The 22,550-nt window shown below is 37.6% G+C and overlaps 1 protein-coding gene across 1 annotated transcript; it reads left to right on the top strand.

Annotated features, from left to right (window-relative positions):
* The first annotated feature begins 309 nt into the window (after positions 1 to 309).
* Positions 310 to 11,494, top strand: LOC309867706 (olfactory receptor 4M1). The gene is made up of 3 exons (XM_082736774.1): positions 310 to 390; positions 612 to 679; positions 9,854 to 11,494. Exons 2-3 carry the CDS (start codon positions 658 to 660, stop codon positions 10,819 to 10,821), a joined length of 990 nt encoding a protein of 329 aa, XP_082592900.1. The 5' UTR covers positions 310 to 390; positions 612 to 657; the 3' UTR covers positions 10,822 to 11,494.
* Positions 11,495 to 22,550: the final 11,056 nt, after the last annotated feature.

Here is a 22,550-nt window from a genome sequence, read left to right as displayed (position 1 = left end):
CCTTTGGGACAGTAGAATTGGAAATGCACATCATAGTCTAGAGGGCATATTACACATCATAACATTTTCTACTTCTAATCTAGGAAAATAAGCCATTTTATTTACTTTTTCTGGGAAATTCAGATGTGTTTTTCTGTTCTTTGGATGAGGAACACATCAACTTTTAAATTATTCCCTCAGTGTTTTGATTCCTGGCTGGCTGGCCCTGGCCTCTAGAGACTTGATTTTCTCTGTCACAATCCATGATACTAGTCAGCTCATTGTTACATCATGGAAAGAACTGATATATACCAAAATATAGAAGACAAAGCTTTCTGCTGTAGATGGGGGAAGAGGAACCTCTACCTCCTCTATAGTCCCTGGCTATACCAAAACTGTTGCCAGCAAGTGGTAGGTAGAAGTTTGGCATTATATTATTTACATAAAGTACTCTGTTTTTTGAGAAATGGGGTATACATAATAATGGGAATAACTCTGTGAAGTACTCAAAGAATAGTGGTAAGAAGCAGAAGCTTCTAGCAAGGAAAGGTGTTAGGAAAACTTAGTGATCATATAGAGTAGACCTTAACCATGGTGGACAGACAATTTCTTCTTTTGCTTCATGCCCACAGATAAGGCATTTTGAACAAAGGCTGAACAGGAAATTGAGAAGATAATATGGCCATCTCATATTTACAGGGTGAGCCACTCTTAAAAAGTCTAAATTAAAGAAGGTTTTTCTGATTTATGGGTCTTCAGGGAGTACCAAATCATTTAAACAATCTTCCAAAATTTTGAATCTTGTCATTCCTAAAATAAAGTCAGTAAACACCTGCCTTGTGGTTTTTCAAAATGGCCACTGTAGAGTAGATGGGAGAGATAGGGCCTGACATGTTTCATTTTGGAGGGATGGAGTTGGTAGTAGCAACTCTGGAGGTGAATAAAGAAAAAAATCCCTTAAAAGCAAAGAGACTCTTATTTGAAATTAATATGGGTAAAATAGGTATCTTAGAGGATTCCAGAAAACAAATTCAGGAATCATGAAGCAGAGTCCGATAAAACAATTAAACTTGGAAATATTTGACAATTTTTCCTATAATATCATCAGCTAGTTTATTCACTTACAAATCCATCCATTCATCCATCTGACAAACACATATTAAGGACTGTAGTGTGCCAGAAGTTATTTTAGGCACTAGATAGATATATAAATGAGACATGCTTCATATATTTAAGGGACTCAGAGTTTCAGTTATATTTTTGCTCAAATATAAACTGAAAAAGTACAATGCAATGAGTAAGTGGTTTTTTTGTTTACGTGGTTGTTTTTGTTTTGATATGTGAATGGAGTATTACTATGGAAGCCCATATTTCTCCAGTGTTTGCTAGAAATTATTCATAAGAATTTCAGGCATTTTGGAAAAAAGGCCTTCTGAGACTAGGCAGATGATTTAACAATAGTGATTAAAAAATATGTATTTATTTTTAGGCAAAAATAGAATGTGCACAAGTTGGGGGAGGGGCAGAAGGCAGAAGGCAGAAGGCAGAAGGTGAGAAAGAAGCAGACTTCCCACTGAATGGGGAGCCCAATGCTGGGCTTGATATCATGACCTATGAGATTGTGAACCATAAAAATATGTCTAAGCTGAAACCAAGAATCAGACTCTTAATGGACTGAGCCACCCAGGCTCCCCAAAAATAGTGACTTATCAGTAGTCACATAGGATTGTAGTTTGAGGAAAACAGGAGGAGATGGTAGTGATTAGAAGTCAGATGTTCCTGGCCTATTCTCTAAGCTGTTTCTCAGATTTAGTCTTCTGGATCCAAGGAGAGTAGTTGAGGATAGAGTGGGGAGAGAAAAGTCTAAACAGACATTAAAGGGCAATATTTTAGATATTAAATATAAGAAAAATAGTTTCTCTAATAAACTTATTTCTTTCAAAGGAAGTATAAGCATCATTATCATCATAATGACAATAGTAATAATCATTTAAATAAGTATGAATTATATACGAGGTATTTTTTCTGAGCTTTACATGCATTAGTTCATTAATCCCTACAATCATACCTATGAGGTAGATACTATTACTATCTCCATTGCACTAATGGACACATTAAGGGGGAGAAATGAATGAGTTGCTCAAGGTCACATAGCTAGTAACTGGTCAGCTGAGATTAGAACCAAAGTACCCACACTACATTATCTATTTTTTTAAATTTATTTTTTATTTTCAGCATAACAGTATTCATTATTTTTGCACCATGCAATCCATGCCCTCTATAATACCCACCACCTGGTACCCCAACCTCCTACCCCCGGCCCCTTCAAAACCCTCTGATTGTTTTTCAGAGTCCATAGTCTCTCATGGTTCACCTCCCCTTCCAATTTCCCCCAACTCCATTCTCCTCTCTATCTCCCCATGTCCTCCATGCTATTTGTTATGCTCCACAAATAAGTGAAACCATATGATAATTGACTCTCTCTGCTTGACTTATTTCACTCAGCATAATCTCTTCCAGTCCCGTCCATGTTGCTACAAAAGTTGGGTATTCATCCTTTCTGATGGAGGCATAATACTCTATAGTGTCTATGGACCACATTTTCCTTATCCATTCATCCGTTGAAGGGCATCTTGGTTCTTTCCACAGTTTGGTGACCGTGGCCATTGCTGCTATAAGCATTGGGGTACAGATGGCCCTTCTTTTCACTACATCTAATGCACAAGCAGCAAATGATCCTTTCCTATTGAAATCAGCCCTTTTCTGATCCTAATGCTTTCTTCTTGCCTTGTTTACTATGGGCCACAAAGTATATAGGAAATCAAGATAATAGCCACATTTTGGTATTCTCTGCTGTTGGTTTATCTGTGAGACTCAAGATCCCTGGTCTCCATATATCCCTCTATATGGTGAGAGTATTTTTGTATACTATCTCCTTACAGAGTAGTCTCAGAGGTCACAGAATATCTCCTTACAGAGTAAGATAGGTAAGTTCAATGTCTTAGGAATAGGAAAAATGAATATAAGTTATTTCTTTTACATGTTGTGTATATTCACAATGATGATTAAATCACTGTTCCTACACGTTGTCCCCCACATCGTTCTTAATAGACCTTCTTGGGGCCTTCACTCTCAATCCACTCTTATCTTCATAGAATCCTATAATTATATAGCTAAACTATTCATTAAAATTCTAGTTGAAATTCCTTATGTTGCTAGGAAGAATCTATTTCAGAAGGAAGTTGAATGACCTTCCTAAAGTCACAAAGATTTTGGTGGCTGAGCTGTCATAGGAATCCATATGTCTTAATTCTTCTTCAGTGCTCTTTAAAGCTGCCTTTCAAACTGGAATATATGCCATATAAGTACCCCACACTTTCTAAAATTCAATTCTTTGTAAGGACTTTGAAGAAATTAAAGGAATATATAATATTATATGTGCATGTCTATATGCAACATATGTAAGACTCATAAAGATAAAATGTTTCAAATAATGACTTTGTTTTTATGATTCCTTATCCTACTGTTCTAAAAATCTTTTTGAATGGTTTGCTCTAAAATGGATCTTACTGAGGTAGAGTATTCTTTAAAAATAAACTCCATGTATTTCTGTTTTCTAAAAATCCAGTATTGGGACACCTGGGTGGCTGAGTCATTGGGCGTCTGCCTTCAGCTCAGGTCATGATCCCAGGGTCCTGGGATCGAGCCCTGCAACAAGCTTTCTGCTCAGTGGGAAGCCTGATTCTCCCTCTCCCACTACCCCTGTTTCTGTTCCCTCTCTAAATGTGTCTCTTGGTGTCAAAAAAATAAACAAAATCTTAAAAAAAATAAAAATCCAGTATCCTCTTTTTATGCTTGCCTCTAGTATCCCTTCCTCACTTGACCTTAGTCCCTATTTCTCAGGATTTCCTTTGCTCTGTCCCCTAGCTCAGGGAAGGCTAAAGTTCTAAGACATAGCCTTCACCATAGTCCCATGATCGCCAGGTTTGGAGGGCTGAAGTACCATTCTTTAGGGAAGAATTTTCAATAAATCTTCATTTGAATCTATTTATCAATGTTTTCCTTCTTCATTTTATAAAGTTATTTTGCTTTTCATTTAAATGAATACTCACCAGTGGCAATGTGACCCATAAAGATCGACAGTTTTCATCCTCAGGAGAAATGAAGGACTAATAACTGCCTCTTTCTTTTACAGCTTTCTTCCCCTTCATTAGTACATTTCCTTCTCTTCCATTTTCCCAGCCTCTCAGTTTCAGCTTGCTCCTTCCATATTATGTTACTAAAGCAGGGTCTGAAAGCAGTTCTTTGCTTTGCAAGCTTTTTGTTTCCAGGAAGGGCTATGATAAGTAACTTTTACTCTGGGAGATACTGACTTCTTCATTTACATCTTTATCTAAGGAAAGAGCATCGACAGTGGTTATGATGATAGCTAATATTTTAAAAATGCCTCTTGTATGAGGTTAATCCAGTATCCTTTGAGTCATTTAATCTGTTTCAGGATCTCTGTGCTAAACTCCCTAATTCCTCAAATTGGCAAGATAACTATTCTCTGTGATTACTAAAAGCTTGGCTAGATACATGGATGAACACTGGATTGTGGGTAAGGAAGAAGTTCTGCACAGATTCTTACTTTTCCCCAAAGCATTTGTTCCCTTGAGGAGTGTTCACAGTTCACTCACCTGTAGGGAAAGCCTCTGTACTTCCAGCTCTCTCCATAGTCATCCTCTAGATACTATATCCCTGCAGATTAAACACAGAATGGGAATTCACTAGATGTTGTTAAAAGAGGAACAGGAACAGGTTTTTTTAGATTTCACATATAAGTGAGTCATGCAGCATTTCTTTGTTTGGCTAATTTCACTTAGCATAACATCCCCCAGGTTCATCCATACTGTTGCAAATGGATAACAGTTAATGTTTTATAATCTATTCTTTTAATGACAGAATTATAGACATAATTATTATTATATTATTTTTATATCACATTTCCTTTTTCCATGTGAGAGTAGAATGGTTGTTACCAGGGACAAGGAGGTGGGAGATAGGGAGATGTTGCTCAAAAACAAAGTTGCAATTATGAAGGATGAATGAATAGGTTTAGAGATCTAATGTATATAATAATGACTAATGTACAGAATAATGCTGAAATTTGCTAAGAGAGTAAATTTCAGGTATTCTTGTAACTGAAAAACCTGTGAAAACTGAAAACTGAAAAAAATGGAAAAAAATTATGTGAAGAGATTCTGTTAATTGATGATAGTACTCATTTCACTATGTATATGTCTATCAGATTATTGTGTTGTACACCTTAAATATATATAATTTCTATTTAAAGAGAATAAAAAGAGAAACAGGCTTGGGAGGTATAGTGTAGCCAGGGTAAAGTAAAACCTGCTTGACCAACCAATACGGCTACTCTAAGAGTAAGTGCTGGCTTAGGATAGCTAACTCTTTCTAGATGACAGCCTAGGAAGGAAATGCCCTAACCTAGCCTCCATGGATGGCTTATCTCCTCTCAGAGTTCCCATAAACATAATTTCTTGCTCCAGATTATATTGGCACAACCCCAAACTTTTCTTAGAGTGCGAATAGAGCATTCCTAAATATTTATGGCAGATCCATTCAAATTTTATTAAAAACCTGAATATGCTGGATGAACCTCATTTTAGACATAGAAGACATAAAGTTAACTTTTTATTTTTTTTAAAGATTTTATTTATTTATTTTACAGACAGAGATCACAAGTAGGCAACAAGGCAGGCAGAGAGAGAAAGGGAAGCAGGCTCCCTGCTAAGCAGAGAGCCCGATGTGGGGCTAGATCCCAGGACCCTGGGATCATGACCTGAGCTGAAGGCAGAGGATTTAAGCCACTGAGCCACCCAGGCACCACAAGAAAGTTTATAATAGTCGCTTCCTATGTCATTTCTAGAAGCCAAAGTCTGTTAAAAAGTTACCTTTTTAATAGCTTGCCATAATTGTGTTAAAATTCCAATTGGCTTTGGTAGTATGACAGTAATGACTACAATTTAACACTAAATCCTGCCAATTGCATCTCGTAAATATTTTCTAAAGAAAACACTTTATTTCTCTCAAGGGCTTTTGCTTTATCTGTAGTTTAAGCCACATCTAATCCTACTTCAATTTATTTACTAAATATGATTAATTAAAACACTGAGGTCCACCCTGAGCTATTCATGGATGTGGGAATATTTACCCTTTGTTAAATAGTCCCATAATGCTGAGCTTTCTGAGTGTTTTGTTGTCTGCTTTTTGTGTCATATTCCTGCTAAGTACTGGTCTTTTCTCTGTGTATCTACCTATAGTGAATCATCCCTTCTTTATGAATGCCTTTTTAACAGATCAGGAAGGCATATGTCTATGTCTGTTAAAATTATGCACAAATTGAGTCAGTAGATTTCAGGGAAGAAACACTGGGTTTCTTCAGTTAATAGTATACATAAGTTTTAGTGCCTGGATGCTATTATATCTATTTGGTTTTGGTTTTACAGAATCTTTGTTTATTTATTTATTTATTTATTTTGGTTTTATAGAATTTTAACTTTGTTTTTTTTATGCTTACCTCCTGAGGATAGACAATATTATAAAATAGCACATCTTAGAACAGAAACAACTCTTCAATATTGGCTGTTTGTTATAACAAATACTTGCTTTGATGGACAGTTTTTATATTACTTAAAAGAGGAAGCATATTTGGTAAAGTGAATGATTATCTTTTTTTATAAATTTTTTAAATTAAATTTATTTTCAGCATAACAGTATTCATTATTTTTTTAACCACACCCAGTACTCCATGCAATCTGTGCCCTGGATAATACGCACCACCGGGTACTGCAACCTCCCATCCCCCCACCCCCCCGCCACTTCAAACCCCTCAGATTGTTTTTCAGAGTCCATAGTCTCTCATGATTCACCTCCCCTTCCAATTTACCTCAAATCCCTTCTCCACTCGAACACCCCTTGTCCTCCATTATATTTGTTATGCTCCACAAATAGGTGAAACCATATGATAATTGACTCTCTTTGCTTGACTTATTTCACCCAGCATAATCTCTTCCAGTCCCATCCATGTTGCTACAAAAGTTGGGTATTCATCCTTTCTGATGGAGGCATAATACTCCATAGTGTCTATGGACCACATTTTCCTTATCCATTTGTCCGTTGAAGGGCATCTTGGTTCTTTCCACAGTTTGGCGACTACGGCCATTGCTGCTATAGACATTGGGGTACAGATGGTCCTTCTTTTCACTACATCTGTATCTTTGGGGTAAATACCCACTAGTGCAATGGCAGGCTCATAGGGAAGTTCTATTTTTAATTTCTTGAGAAATCTCCACACTGCTTTCCAAAGAGGCTGCACCAACCTGCATTCCCACCAACAGTGTAAGAGGGTTCCCCTTTCTCCACATCCCCTCCAACACATGTTGTTTCCTGTCTTGTTAATTTTGGCCATTCTAACTGGTGTAAGGTTATATCTCAATGTGGTTTTAATTTGAATCTCCCTGATGGCTAGTGATGATGAACATTTTTTCATGTGTCTGATAGCCATTTGTATGTCTTCATTGGAGAAGTGTCTGTTCATATCTTCTGCCCATTTTTTTTCAATTTATTTATTTTCAGAAAAACAGTATTCATTATTTTTTCACCACACCCAGTGCTTCATGCAATCTGTGCCCTCTATAATACCCACCACCTGGTACCCCAACCTCCCACCCCTCTGCCACTTCAAACCCCTCAGATTGTTTTTCAGAGTCCATAGTCTCTCATGATTCACCTCCCCTTCCAATTTACCCCAACTCCCTTCTCCTCTCTAACACCTCTTGTCCTCCATGATATTTGTTATGCTCCACAAATAAGTGAAACCATAAGATAATTGACTCTCTCTGCTTGACTTATTTCACTCAGCATAATCTCGTCCAGTTCTGTCCATGTTGCTACAAAAGTTGGGTATTTATCCTTTCTGTTGGAGGCATAATACTCCACAGTGTCTATGGACCACATCTTCCTTATCCATTCATCCATTGAAGGGCATCTTGGTTCTTTCCACAGTTTGGCGACCATGGCCATTGCTGCTATAAACATTGGGGTACAGATGGCCCTTCTTTTCACTACATCTGTATCTTTGGGGTAAATACCTAGGAGTGCAATGGCAGGGTCATAGGGATTTTTTAATATGATTGCCTGTTTTGTGTGTGTTGAGTTTGAGGAGTTCATTATAGATCCTGGATATCAACCTTTTGTCTGTACTGCCATTTGCAAATATCTTCTCCCATTTTGTGGGTTGCCTCTTTGTTTTTCTGACTGTTTCCTTTGCTGTGCAGAAGCTTTTGATTTTGATGAAGTCCCAAAAGTTTATTTTCACTTTTGTTTCCTTTGCCTTTGGAAACATATCTTGAAAGAAGTTAATGTGGCTGATATAGAAGAGATTACTGCCTATGTTCTCCTCTAGGTTTCTGATGGATTGGATTCATACAGCAATTCAGCAACATGGCAGGATACAAAGTCAATGTACAGAAATCGGTGGCTTTCTTATACACTAAAAATGAAAATACAGAAAGGGAAATTAGAGAATTGATTCCATTTACTATAGCACCAAGAACCATAAGATACCTGGAAATAAACCTAACAAAAGAGGTAAAGGATCTATACTTGAGGAACTACAGAACACTCATGAAGGAAATGAAGAAGCCACAGAAAGTTGTAAGACCATTCCATGCTATTGGATTGGAAGAATAAACATTGTTAAAATGTCTATACTGCCTAGATCAATCTATACTTTTAATGCCATTCCGAACAAAATTCCACCAGTATTCTTTAATTTTTTTTAAATTTATTTGACAGACAGAGGTCATAAGTGGGCAGAGAGGTAGGCAGAGAGAGAGAGGAAGGAAAGCAGGCTCCCTGCAGAGCAGAGAGCTCAATGTGGGACTCGATCCCAGGACTCTGGGATCATGATCTGAGCCAAAAGCAGAGGCTTTAACCCACTGAGCCATCCAGGCGCCCTGATTATCTTATTTTTATTTGATGGTTTTGTTGTATCTAATAGTGGTATGTTGGTATGTTCAATACTAGGACTTGAGGAAAACTTTAGCAATAATTTTATTCTCACACCTTGAAGTGACAGAATGGGTCAGCCTGGGTGGCAAGCATACCCATTTCTCAGATCACAATATCTTCTTCCTACCTTCCTGGAACAGTAGATAAACTGCATGATCAGTGGAATAATGGCATCTGGTCAGAGCCTGAGGAATTTTCATATATGACCCTGTGTTGTTGCATATTGTGGCTGCTTGCCTATTGCCAAGGATTAAGCTATATAAGCTTTGGTTAAGGAAAAAATGTCCATTCACCACCATACATGAGAAGCCCTGAGATCTTTATGAAAGATTAAACTGAAAATACTGCCAGATCAGTGTGCCCAACGTTAGACAACAGCATAAGTTTCCAAGTTGGCTAGATTTCTTAACATCAACAAAAAATCTAGAAATAACTAGATTTTCTTGTTACCAGTCTACCATTTAGCTTCTCTCATACTGCTTACTAAGCTAGGTATATAGGGAAAGCATTACTGCTCTGCTGAGTTTCATAAAAAAATAGATTAATACAAAATTAATAACATTAATAGATTGAGATTTTGGTTTCAGATATGTGACATATGTCATATGGCTTCAATGTTTCTAATTTTTCATGTCATCACTCAATCTTTCCCTGTCTTGGCTTATCAGGTATCAAATGGGACAATTAAATGTATCTTAATACAGTTCCTTAATGACACAGATCAATCTGATGATTTCAACAGCAGTAAAATAAATCTATTTCAATCCTATTTGGGATAATTGTAATTTTTCTTTTATAGCCATATTATTAAAAACAAGTGAAGAAATGGAACCGGCGAATTACACAAGGCTGACAGAATTTGTTCTCACTGGCCTATCCCAGACTCGAGAGGTACAGCTAGTCCTATTTGTTATATTTTTATCCTTCTATCTGTTCATCCTTCCAGGAAATATTCTTATTATTTGTACCATCAGGCTTGACCCTCATCTGACCTCACCCATGTATTTCCTGTTGGCTAATCTGGCCTTCCTTGACATTTGGTACTCCTCCATCACAGCCCCTAAAATGCTCGTAGACTTCTTTGTGGAAAGGAAAAGAATTTCCTTTGGTGGGTGCATTACACAGCTCTTCTTCTTGCACTTTGTTGGGGCCTCCGAGATGTTCCTGCTCACAGTAATGGCCTTTGACCGCTATGCTGCTATCTGCCGCCCTCTCCACTATGCTACCATCATGAATCGACGTCTCTGCTGTATCCTGGTGGCTCTCTCCTGGCTGGGGGGATTTATTCATTCTATAATACAAGTAGCTCTCATTGTTCGACTTCCCTTCTGTGGGCCCAATGAGTTAGACAGTTACTTCTGTGACATCACACAGGTAGTCCGTATCGCCTGTACCAATACCTTCCCAGAGGAGTTAGTGATGATTTTCAGCAGTGGTCTGATCTCTGTGGTATGTTTCATTGCTCTCCTAATGTCCTATGCCTTCCTCCTGGCAATGCTGAAGAAACACTCAGGCTCAGGTGAGAGTACCAGCCGGGCCATGTCCACCTGCTATTCCCACATCACCATTGTGGTGTTTATGTTTGGGCCTTCCATCTACATTTATGCTCGACCCTTTGACTCTTTTTCCCTAGATAAGGTGGTGTCTGTGTTCCATACTGTGATATTCCCTTTACTTAATCCCATTATCTACACCTTGAGAAATAAGGAAGTAAAAACAGCCATGAGGAAGTTGGTCAACAGATATATTTTATGCAAAGAGAAGTGAAAGATAAGTGGCATATTCCATAATCTTTTAAGGGTCATTGTCCTAAAGTAGGAAGCATTTGCAGCAGTAATAACACCTTCACTACCTCTTTTCATCTGAGTTCTTAAATCTCACCAAATTTTTCCCTCTATTTGGTGAAAAAACAACAAAAAAATTAAGATAGAGATAAGTATCGGTCACAGAACTCAAGATTTTGTCACATCCTAGAAGCAATTTTTATGAATTCATTGTAGAATTTGTTTATTACATGAGCCCCCTTCACATTCCAGAGGAAGTTTCCAGCCAAGTAGTGGTGTTTATAGCCAGTCTCTACTTACATCCTTCAGTGTGAAAGCAAACTTGGAGGAAAGGGATTCTAGTTTGACTGGAATTCACAGACATTTAGCTATGTGATTTTTAAACATTATTATCTCCTTTATCAATTTTGTGTGTTTTCTCTATTTTCTAATTGTTTCTCATGTTAAAATTATGTTAGTAGGGTGTTGTTTTTGTAGCCCTATAATCCAAAATTCTTTCCTATTAAACCATTTTTTTAAGTACATATGAAAGGGACCTGGATGTACTGGTTCTCATAATCCATTAGTGAATTATTTAGTAGAGATCAATTTACTATTCCCTGACACTAAGAACCCAATTACTGACTTTGCTTCAGAAAATAAAAGAGAGATTAAAATATTTGAGTCCACACAAATTTATTTGCTTAAATTAACTTTCAATTTCAAAACTAGAATTCTGCCCATCAAAGAGCAAGAGCATTTTGTGTGTTCTGAGCTTTAGTCTTATGTTTTCTTCGATAACATAATATGATTAGATTTTGAGGGGAACAGATATCTGTGAGCATCAGAAATGAAAAAATATAAATGAATGATGATAACCTCAGGTACACAGGATAAAATGATGGTGCATCAAGTTTATTCTTTGCTTTGGGATTTTTTTTCTCTTGAATGATCCTCTTTCATCTTCAAAGCTAGAGTGACTTCTCTTCTAAGAACCCAAATATACAGATTGAAATTATGATTCCTGAATTTTAAGTTGAATTTTCATGGTCTGGAAATAAATTAGACTTCTCTAATATTTTACAATAGAGCATGAAAAAAATCTACCATACAAAAGATATATACATACATAATAAAAATGATTTGTTTCTAGATTTTAGTTTCCTTATTGTAATTTCTCTGTATCTGAAATAGCCAGATTCTTCTATACATTTTGTCATGTATCCTTCATCAGACAGCAAATTTCCAGGGTTTGTATTTATTTATTTATTTTAAGATTTTACTTATTTGATATAGAGAGAGAAATCACAAGTGGCAGGCAGAGAGAGACAGAGGAGGAAGCAGGCCCCCGGAAAGCAGAGAGCCTGACATGGGGCTCGATCCCAGGAGCCTGGGATCATGACCTGAGCCAAAGGCAGAGGCTTTAACCCACTGAGCCACCCAGGCACTCCCAGGGTTTTTATTTATATCATATAATAAAACCATTTCTGGAATCTTTAGGTAATATCTATTAAGTCCATGTTATGAGCAAAGATAAAAATACTATATACCTTTCTTTTCTCTTCTTCAACTCAGTTTGTAGTGATTAAAATTTTTGTCTTTAATTTACTTTCTATGACTTATACTTTAATTATTTAATTACAACTTTTTTCCATTTTATTTTATTTCTTCTCAGTGATCCAAAATTCATTGTTTATGCACCACACCCAGTGCTGCATGCAATACGTACCCTCCATAATACACACCACCAGGCTCACCTGCCCCCCCCCCAAAAAAAAACCCTCAGTTTGTTTCTCAGAGTCCACAGTCTCTCATGGTTTTTATCCCCCTCTGATTTCCCCCATCTCACTTTTCTCCATCTTCCAATGTCCTTTGTGTTATTCCTTATGCTCCACAAGAAATAACAACTTTAATAGAATTTGGCTTCTAGAAATGACATAGGAAACGACTATATAAACTTTCTTGGGGTGCCTGGGTGGCTCAGTGGGTTAAAGCCTCTGCCTTTGGCTCAGGCCATGATCTCAGGGTCCTGGGATAGAGTGATGCATCAGGCCCTCTGCTCAGTGAGGAGCCTGATTCCCCCTCTTTCTCTGCCTGCCCCTCTGCCTACTTGTGATTTCTCTGTCAAATAAATAAATAAAATCTTAAAAAAAAGATAAACTTTCTCCCACTTTTTTACTCCCCTAAATAAAGTTTTGTTATAGGACTTCCCCACAATTTATGAAATCTTATTAATTATTAAAAGATATGCTAAGCATAGAAATTATAATAATATATTTTTGTATCCATGTTCATCAGGGATATTGGTCTGTAATTCTCCTTTGAGAATGGCCTTTGTCTGGTTTTGGGATCAAGGTAATACTGGCCTCCAAGAATGAATTTGGAAGTTTTCCCTCCTATTTCCTCCCTATTACCTTCTATTTCAGAAGACCAGGTATTATCTTGAAATGTCTGGTAGAATTCCCTGGGAAGCCATTAGGTCCTGGTCCTGCACTCTCATTGTTGGGAGATTTTTGATTATTACTTCAATTTCTTTGCTGGTTTTGGGTCTGTTCAGGTTTTCTATTTCTTCCTTAAAGTTTCAGTTATGGTTGTTTATATGCTTCTAGGAATTTATCCATTTCTTATAGATTGCCCAATTTATTGGCATGTAATTCCTCATAATATTCTCTTATATTTTTTGGTGTTGGTTATGATTTCTCCTCATCCATTCATAATTTTATTTATTTGAGTCCTTTCTCTTTTCCTTTTGGTAATTCTGGCTAGGGGGTTATTAGTCTTAATTATTAATTAACTTATTAATTATTAGTCTTATTAAAGACATACTAAGCCTTTCAAAGATCCAGCTCCTAATCTCATTGATCTGTTCTTTTTTAAAATTTCTCAATTATTGATTTCTGTTCTAATTATTATAAAAACATTTGTGGAGCAAAGGAAACAGTCAACAAAACTAAAAGGGAACTGGCAGAATGGGAGACTATATTTGCAAATGACATATCAAACAAAGGGCTAGTATCCAAAATCTATAAAGAATTTTCCAAATTCAATACCAAAAAAAAAAAAAAACCCTAAAAATCCAGTCAAGAAATGGGCAGAAGACATTAACAGACATTTCTCCAACAAAGACGTACAAATGGCTAGCAGACACATGAACAAATTCTCAACATCACTCAGCATCAGGGAAATCAAAACCACAATGAGATACCACCTCTTACCTGTCACAATGGCTAAAATTAACAACCCAGGAAACAACAGATTTTGGTGAGGATGTGCAGAAAGGGGAACCTTCTTACACTGTTGGTAGGAATGCAAACTGGTGCAGCCACTCTGGAAAACAGTACGGAGGTTCCTCAAAAAGTTAAAAATAGGGCTACCCTATGGCCCAACAATTACACTACTTGGTATTTATTCAAAAGATACAAACACACTGATTCAAAGTGGCACATGCACTCCAGTGTTTATAGCAGCAATGTCTATAACAGCCAAAATATGGTCAGAGCCCAGATGTCCATTGACAGATGAATGAATAAAGGAGATGTGGTATGTATGTATGTTGTATGTATGTATGTATGTATGTATATATGTATGTATATATGTATGTGTGTGCATACACACACACACGTGCATACGCAGCCATCAAAGAGAATGAAGTCTTGCCATATGCAACTGTGGATGGAACTAGAGGACATTATGGTAAGCAAAATAAGTCAGTCCAAGAAAAATGTATACCATATGGTTTCACTCAAATATGGAATTTAAGAAATAAAACACATGAATATAGGGGAAGGGAAAGAAAAACAAGATAAAAACAGAGAGACTCCTAACTATAGAAAACAAACTAATGGTTAGTTGAGGGGAAGTGGGTGGGGATATGGGATAACTGGGTGATGGTCATTAAGGAGGGCACTTGATGTAATAAGCAATGGATGTTATATGCAACTGATGAATTTAATGATTCTGTGAAACTAAATTCTATCTGTAAAATTAAATTCTATCTGTGAAACTAATAATATACTATATGTTAACAATATTGAATTGAAGTAGAAAATTAAAAAAAAAAGAAATTATAGTAATATAAATCCAGGCACACCTATCACATTAAAAAAATAAGTGTATTACCATTTCCTTTGGAATATGCTATATGCCCCTTAACCTCATTCTTTTCTCTCTCTGCTCAGAAGGATATTACTATCCTGTTTTGTCCTTTTGCTGAAGATTCCTCAGTGTTCTTTTTTTTTTTTTTTTAAATTTTCTTCATCATAACAGTATTCATTCTTTTTGTACCACACCCAGTGCTCCATGCAATCCCTGCCTCTCTAATAGCCACCACCAGGTTCCCCCAACCTCCCACCCCCCACCCCTTCAAAACCCTCAGATTGTTTTTCAGAGTCCATAGTCTCCCATGGTTCACCTCCCCTTCCATTTTCCCTCAACTCCCTTCTTCTCTCCATCTCCCGTTGTCCTCCATGCTATTTGCTATGCTACACAAATAAGTGAAACCATAGGATAATTGATTCTCTCTGCTTGACTTATTTCACACAGCATAATCTCTTCCAGTCCCGTCCATGTTGCTGCAAAAGTTGGGTATTCATCCTTTCTGATGGAGGCATAATACTCCATAGTGTCTATGGACCACATCTTCCTTATCCATTCATCTGTTGAAAGGCATCTTGGTTCTTTCCACAGTTTGGTGACCGTGGCTATTGCTACTATAAACATTGGGGGTACAGATGGCCCTTCTTTTCACTACATCTGTATCTTTGGGGTAAATAACCAGGAGTGCAATGGCAGGGTCATAGGGAAGATCTATTTTTAATTTCTTGAGGAATCTCCACACTGTTCTCCAAAGAGGCTGCACCAACTTGCATTCCCACCAACAGTGTAGGAGGGTTCCCTTTTCTCCACATCCTGGCCAACACATGTTGTTTCCTGTCTTGCTAATTTTGGCCATTCTAAATGGTGTAAGGTGATATCTCAATGGGGTTTTAATTTGAATCTCCCTGATGGCTAGTGATGATGAACATTTTTTCATGTGTCTGATAGTCATTTGTATGTCTTCATTGGAGAAGTGTCTGTTCATATATTGTGCCCATTTTTGGATATGATTGTCTATTTTGTGTGTGTTGAGTTTGAGGAGTTCTTTATAGATCCTGGGTATCAACCTTTTGTCTGTACTGTCATTTGCAAATATCTTCTCCCATTCCGTGGGTTGCCTCTTTGTTTTCTTGACTGTTTCCTTTGCTGTGCAGAAGCTTTTGATTTTGATGAAGTCCCAAAATTTCATCTTTGCTTTTGTTTCCTTTGCCTTTGGAGACATATCTTGAAAGAAGTTGCTGTGGCTGATATCGAAGAGGTTACTGCCTATGTTCCCCTCTAGGGTTATGATGGATTCCTGTCTCACGTTGAGGTCTTTTATCCATTTCAAGTTTATCTTTGTATATGGTATAAGAGAATGGTTGAGTTTCATTCTTCTATATAGCTGTCCAGTTTTCCCAGCACCACATGGTCCTCTCAATTGATGGAGAAAAAGCATTTGACAAAATCCAGCATCCGTTCCTGATCAAAATGCTTCAAAGTATAGGAATAGAGAGAACATTCCTGAACCTCATCAAATCTATCTATGAAAGACCCACAGCAAATATCATCCTCAATGAGAAAAAGCTTGCAGCCTTCCCGTTGAGATCAGGAACAGACAAGGATGCCCACTCTCACCACTCTTGTTCAACATAGTATTAGAAGTCCTAGTAACAGCAATCAGACAACAAAGATAAATAAAAGGTATCCAAATTGGTAAAGAAGAAGTCAAACTCTCTCTCTTTGCAGATGACATGATTCTTTATATGGAACACCCAAAAGACTCCACCCCCAAACTACTAGAACTCATACAGCAATTCAGCAACATGGCAGGATACAAAGTCAATGTACAGAAATCAGTGGCTTTCTTATACACTAACAATGATAATACAGAAAGGGAAATTAGAGAATAGATTCCATTTACAACAGCACCAAGAACCATAAGATACCTGGGAATACACCTAACCAAAGAGGTAAAGGATCTGTATTCAAGGAACTATAGAACACAGATAATAAAAATTGAAGAAGACACAAATAGATGGAAGACCATTCCATGATCTTGTATTGGAAGAATAAACATGTTAAGATGTCTGTACTGCCTAGAGCAATCTATACTTTTTTTTTGAATTAATTTTTTATCTTTTATAAACATATATTTTTATCCCCAGGGGTACAGGTGTGTGAATCACCAGGTTTACACACTTCACAGCACTCACCAAAGCACACACCCTCCCCAATGTCCATAATCCCACCCCCTTCTCACAAACCCCCTACCCCCAGCAACCCTCAGTCTGCTCTGCGAGATTTAAGAGTCACTTATGGTTTGTCTCCCTCCCAATCCCATCTAGCATCATTCACTCTTCTCCCACCCACTTAAGCCTCCATGTTGCATCACCACTTCCTCATATCAGGGAGATCATATGACAGTTGTCCCTCTCTGCTTGACTTATTTTGCTAAGCATGATACGCTCTAGTTCCATCCATGTTGTCGCAAATGGCAAGATTTCATATCTTTTGATGGCTGCATAGTATTCCATTGTGTATATATACCACACCTTCTTGATCCATTCATCTGTTGATGGACATCTAGGTTCTTTCCATAGTTTGGCTATTGTGGACATTGCTGCTATAAACATTCGAGTGCACGTGCCCCTTTGGATCACTACGTTTGTATCTTTAGGGTAAATACCCAATAGTGCAATTGCTGGGTCATAGGGCAGTTCTATTTTCAACATTTTGAGGAACCTCCATGCTGTTTTCCAGAGTGGCTGCACCAGCTTGCATTCCCACCAACAGGGTAGGAGGGTTCCCCTTTCTCCGCATCCTCGCCAGCATCTGTCATTTCCTGACTTGTTGATTTTAGCCATTCTGACTGGTGTGAGGTGATATCTCATTGTGGTTTTGATTTGTATTAGCCTGATGCCGAGTGATATGGAGCAAGTTTTCATGTGTCTGTTGGCCATCTGGATGTCTTCTTTGCAGAAATGTCTGTTCATGTCCTCTGCCCATTTCTTGATTGGATTATTTGTTCTTTGGGTGTTGAGTTTGCAAAGTTCTTTATAGATTCTGGACACTAGTCCTTTATCTGATATGTCCTTTGCAAATATCTTCTCCCATTCTGTCAGCTGTCTTTTGATTTTGTTAACTGTTTCCTTTGCTGTGCAAAAGCTTTTGATCTTGATGAAATTCCAATAGTTCATTTTTGCCCTTGCTTCCCTTGCCTTTTGCGTTGTTCCTAGGAAGATGTTGCTGCGGCTGAGGTCGAAGAGGTTGCTGCCTGTGTTCTCCTCAAGGATTTTGATGGATTCCTTTCGCACATTGAGGTCCTTCATCCATTTTGAGTCTATTTTTGTGTGTGGTGTAAGGAAATGGTCCAATTTCATTTTTCTGCATGTGGCTGTCCAATTTTCCCAGCACCATTTATTGAAGAGGCTGTCTTTTTTCCATTGGACATTCTTCCCTGCTTTGTCGAAGATTAGTTGACCATAGAGTTGAGGGTCTATTTCTGGGCTCTCTATTCTGTTCCATTGATCTATGGGTCTATTTTTGTGTCAGTACCATGCTGTCTTGATGATGACAGCTTTGTAATAGAGCTTGAAGTCCGGAATTGTGATGCCACCAACGTTGGCTTTCTTTTTCAATATCCCTTTGGCTATTCGAGGTCTTTTCTGGTTCCATATAAATTTTAGAATTATTTGTTCCATTTCTTTGAAAAAGATGGATGGTACTTTGATAGGAATTGCATTAAATGTGTAGATTGCTTTAGGTAGCATAGACATTTTCACAATATTTATTCTTCCAATCCAGGAGCATGGAACATTTTTCCATTTCTTTGTGTCTTCCTCAATTTCTTTCATGAGTACTTTATAGTTTTCTGAGTATAGATTCTGTGTCTCTTTGGTTAGGTTTATTCCTAGGTATCTTATGATTTTGGATGCAATTGTAAATGGGATTGACTCCTTAATATCTCTTTCTTCTCTCTTGCTGTTGGTGTAGAGAAATGCAACTAATTTCTGTGAATTGATTTTATATCCTGACACTTTACTGAATTCCTGTATAAGTTCTAGCAGTTTTGGAGTGGAGTCTTTTGGGTTTTCCACATATAGTATCATATCATCTGCGAAGAGTGATAATTTGACTTCTTCTTTGTCGATTTGGATGCCTTTAATTTCCTTTTGTTGTCTGATTGCTGAGGCTAGGACCTCTAGCACTATGTTGAATAGCAGTGATGATAACGGACATCCCTGCCGTGTTCCTGACCTTAGCAGAAAAGCTTTCAGTTTTTCTCCATTGAGAATGATATTTGCGGTGGGTTTTTCATAGATGGCTTTGATGATATTGAGGTATGTGCCCTCTACCCCTACACTTTGAAGAGTTTTGATCAGGAAGGGATGCTGTACTTTGTCAAATGCTTTTTCAGCATCTATTGAGAGTATCATATGGTTCTTGTTCTTTCTTTTATTGATGTGTTGTATCACAGTGACAAAGAGAAAATCCTGAAAGCAGCCCGGGAAAAGAAGTCTGTAACATAAAATGGTAAAAATATTAGATTGGCAGCTGACTTATCCACAGAGACCTGGCAGGCAAGAAAGAGCTGGCATGATATTTTCAGAGCATGAAACGAGAAAAACATGCAGCCAAGAATACTATATCCAGCTAGGCTATCATTGATAATAGAAGGAGAGATTAAAAGCTTCGAGGACAAACAAAAACTGAAAGAATATGCAAACACCAAACCAGCTCTACAGGAAATCTTGAAAGGGGTCCTCTAAGCAAAGAGAGAGCCTACAAGTGGTAGATCAGAAATGAACAGAGACCATATACAGTAACAGTCACCTTACAGGCAATACAATGGCACTAAACTCATATCTCTCAATAGTTACCGTGAATGTTAATGGGCTAAATGCCCCTGTCAAAGGACACAGGCTATCAGAATGGATAAAAAAACAAAACCCATCTATATGTTGCCTCCAAGAAACTCATTTTAAGCCCGAAGACACCTCCAGATTTAAAGTGAGGGGGTGGAAAAGAATTTACCATGCTAATGGACATCAGAAGAAAGCAGGAGTGGCAATCCTTATATCAGATCAATTAGATTTTAAGCCAAAGACTATAATAAGAGATGATGAAGGACACTATATCATATTCAAAGGGTCTGTCCAACAAGAAGATTTAACAATTTTAAATATCTATGCCCCCAACGTGGGAGCAGCCCACTATATAAACCAATTAATAACGAAATCAAAGAAACACATCAACAATAATACAATAATAGTAGGGGACTTTAACACTCCCCTCACTGAAATGGACAGATCATCCAAGCAAAAGATCATCAAGGAAATAAAGGCCTTAAACGACACACTGGACCAGATGGACATCACAGATATATTCAGAATATTTTATCCCAAAGCAACAGAATACACATTCTTTTCTAGTGCATATGGAACATTCTCCAGAATAGATCACATCATCGGTCCTAAATCAGGACTCAACCAGTATCAAAAGATTGGGATCATTCCCTGCATATTTTCAGACCACAATGCTCTAAAGCTAGAACTCAACCACAAAAGGAAGTCTGAAAAGAACCCAAATACATGGAGACTAAATAGCATCCTTCTAAAGAATAAATGGTTCAACCGGGAAATTAAGGAAGAATTGAAAAAAATCATGGAAACAAATGATAATGAAAATACAACGGTTCAAAATCTGTGGGACACAACAAAGGCAGTCCTGAGAGGAAAATATATAGCAGTACAAGCCTTTCTCAAGAAACAAGAAAGGTCTCAGGTACACAACCTAACCCTATACCTAAAGGATCTGGAGAAAGAACAAGAAAGAAACCCTAAGCCCAGCAGGAGAAGAGAAATCATAAAGATCAGAGTAGAAATCAATGAAATAGAAAACAAAAAACCAATAGAACAAATCAACGAAACTAGGAGCTGGTTCTTTGAAAGAATAAATAAAATTGATAAACCCCTGGCCCGACTTATCAAAAAGAAAAGAGAAAGGACTCAAATAAATAAAATCATGAATGAAAGAGGAGAGATCACAACTAACACCAAAGAAATACAAACTATTATAAGAACATACTATGAGCAACTCTACGCCAATAAATTTGACAATTTGGAAGAAATGGATGCATTCCTAGAAACATATAAACTACCACAACTGAACCAGGAAGAAATAGAAAGCCTGAACAGACCCATAACCAGTAAGGAGATTGAAACAGTCACTAAAAATCTCCAAACAAACAAAAGCCCAGGGCCAGACGGCTTCCCGGGGAAATTCTACCAAACATTTTAAGAAGAACTAATTCCTATTCTCCTGAAACTGTTCCAAAAAATAGAAATGGAAGGAAAACTTCCAAACTCATTTTATGAGGCCAGCATCACCTTGATCCCAAAACCAGACAAGGATCCCACCAAAAAAGAGAGCTATAGATCAATATCCTTGATGAACACAGATGCAAAAATACTCAACAAAATACTAGCCAATAGGATTCAACAGTACATTAAAAAGATTATTCACCACGACCAAGTGGGATTTATTCCAGGGCTACAAGGTTGGTTCAACATCCGCAAATCAGGCATTCTATACTTTTAATGCCATTCTGATAAAAATTCCACCAGTATTCTTCAAAGAGCTGGAGCAAATAATCAAAAATTTGTATGAAATCAGAAGAGACCCTGAATTGCTAAGGAAATACTGAAAAACAAAAATAAAATGGGGGGCATCACGTTACCTGATTTCAAGCTTTACTACAAAGCTGTGATCACCAAGACAGCATGGCACTGGCATAAAAACAGACACATAGACCAGTGGAACAGAGTAGACATCCCAGATATGGACCCTCAACTCTATGGTCAAATAATCTTCGACAAAACAGGAAAAAATATACAGTGGAAAAAAGACAGTCTCCTTAATAAATGGTGCTGGGAAAACTGGACAGCTATATGTAGAAGAATGAAACTTGACCATTCTCTTACACGGTACACAAAGATAAACTCAAAATGGATAGAAGACCTCAATGTGAGACAGGAATCCATGAGAATCCCAGAGGAGAACATAGGCAGTAATCCCTTTGATATCAGCCACAGCAACTTCTTTCAAGATATGTCTCCAAAGGCAAAGGAAACAAAAGCGAAGATGAACTTTTGGGACTTCACCAAAATCCAAAGCTTTTGCACAGCAAAGGAAACAGTCAGGAAAACAAAGGGGAAATCCATGGAATGGGAGAAGATATTTGCAAATGACAGTACAGACAAAAGGTTGATATCCAGGATCTATAATGAACTCCTCAATCTCAACACATACAAAACAATCATATCAAAAAATGGGCAGAAGATATGAACAGACACTTCTCCAAGAAAGACATACAAATGGCTATCAGACACATGAAAAAATGTTCATCATCACTAGCCGTCAGGGAGACTCAAGTTGAAACTACATTGTGATGTCACCTTACACCGGTTAGAATGGCCAAAATTAGCAAAACAGGAAACAACATGTGTTGGAGAGGATGTGGAGAAAGGGGAACCCTCTTACACTGTTGGTGGGAATGCAAGTTGGTGCAGCCACTTTGGAGAACAGTGTGGAGATTCCTCAAGAAATTAAAAATAGAACTTCCCTGTGACCCTGCCATTGCACTCCTGGTTATTT

Source organism: Mustela nivalis, assembly GCF_964662115.1.
Source record: "Mustela nivalis genome assembly, chromosome: 6".
Taxonomy (NCBI): domain Eukaryota; kingdom Metazoa; phylum Chordata; class Mammalia; order Carnivora; family Mustelidae; genus Mustela; species Mustela nivalis.
The sequence above is the reverse complement of the archived record's forward strand: the minus strand, read 5'-3'. Positions and strand labels throughout refer to the sequence as shown.

Bases quoted from the DNA above. Each gene is read 5' to 3' on its own strand.
- LOC309867706 (XM_082736774.1), top strand. From the start codon at position 658: ATGGCCATCTCATATTTACAGG. The intron at 680-9,853 runs GTGAGCCACTCT...TTTCTTTTATAG, and splicing joins GGCCATCTCATATTTACAGG to CCATATTATTAAAAACAAGT.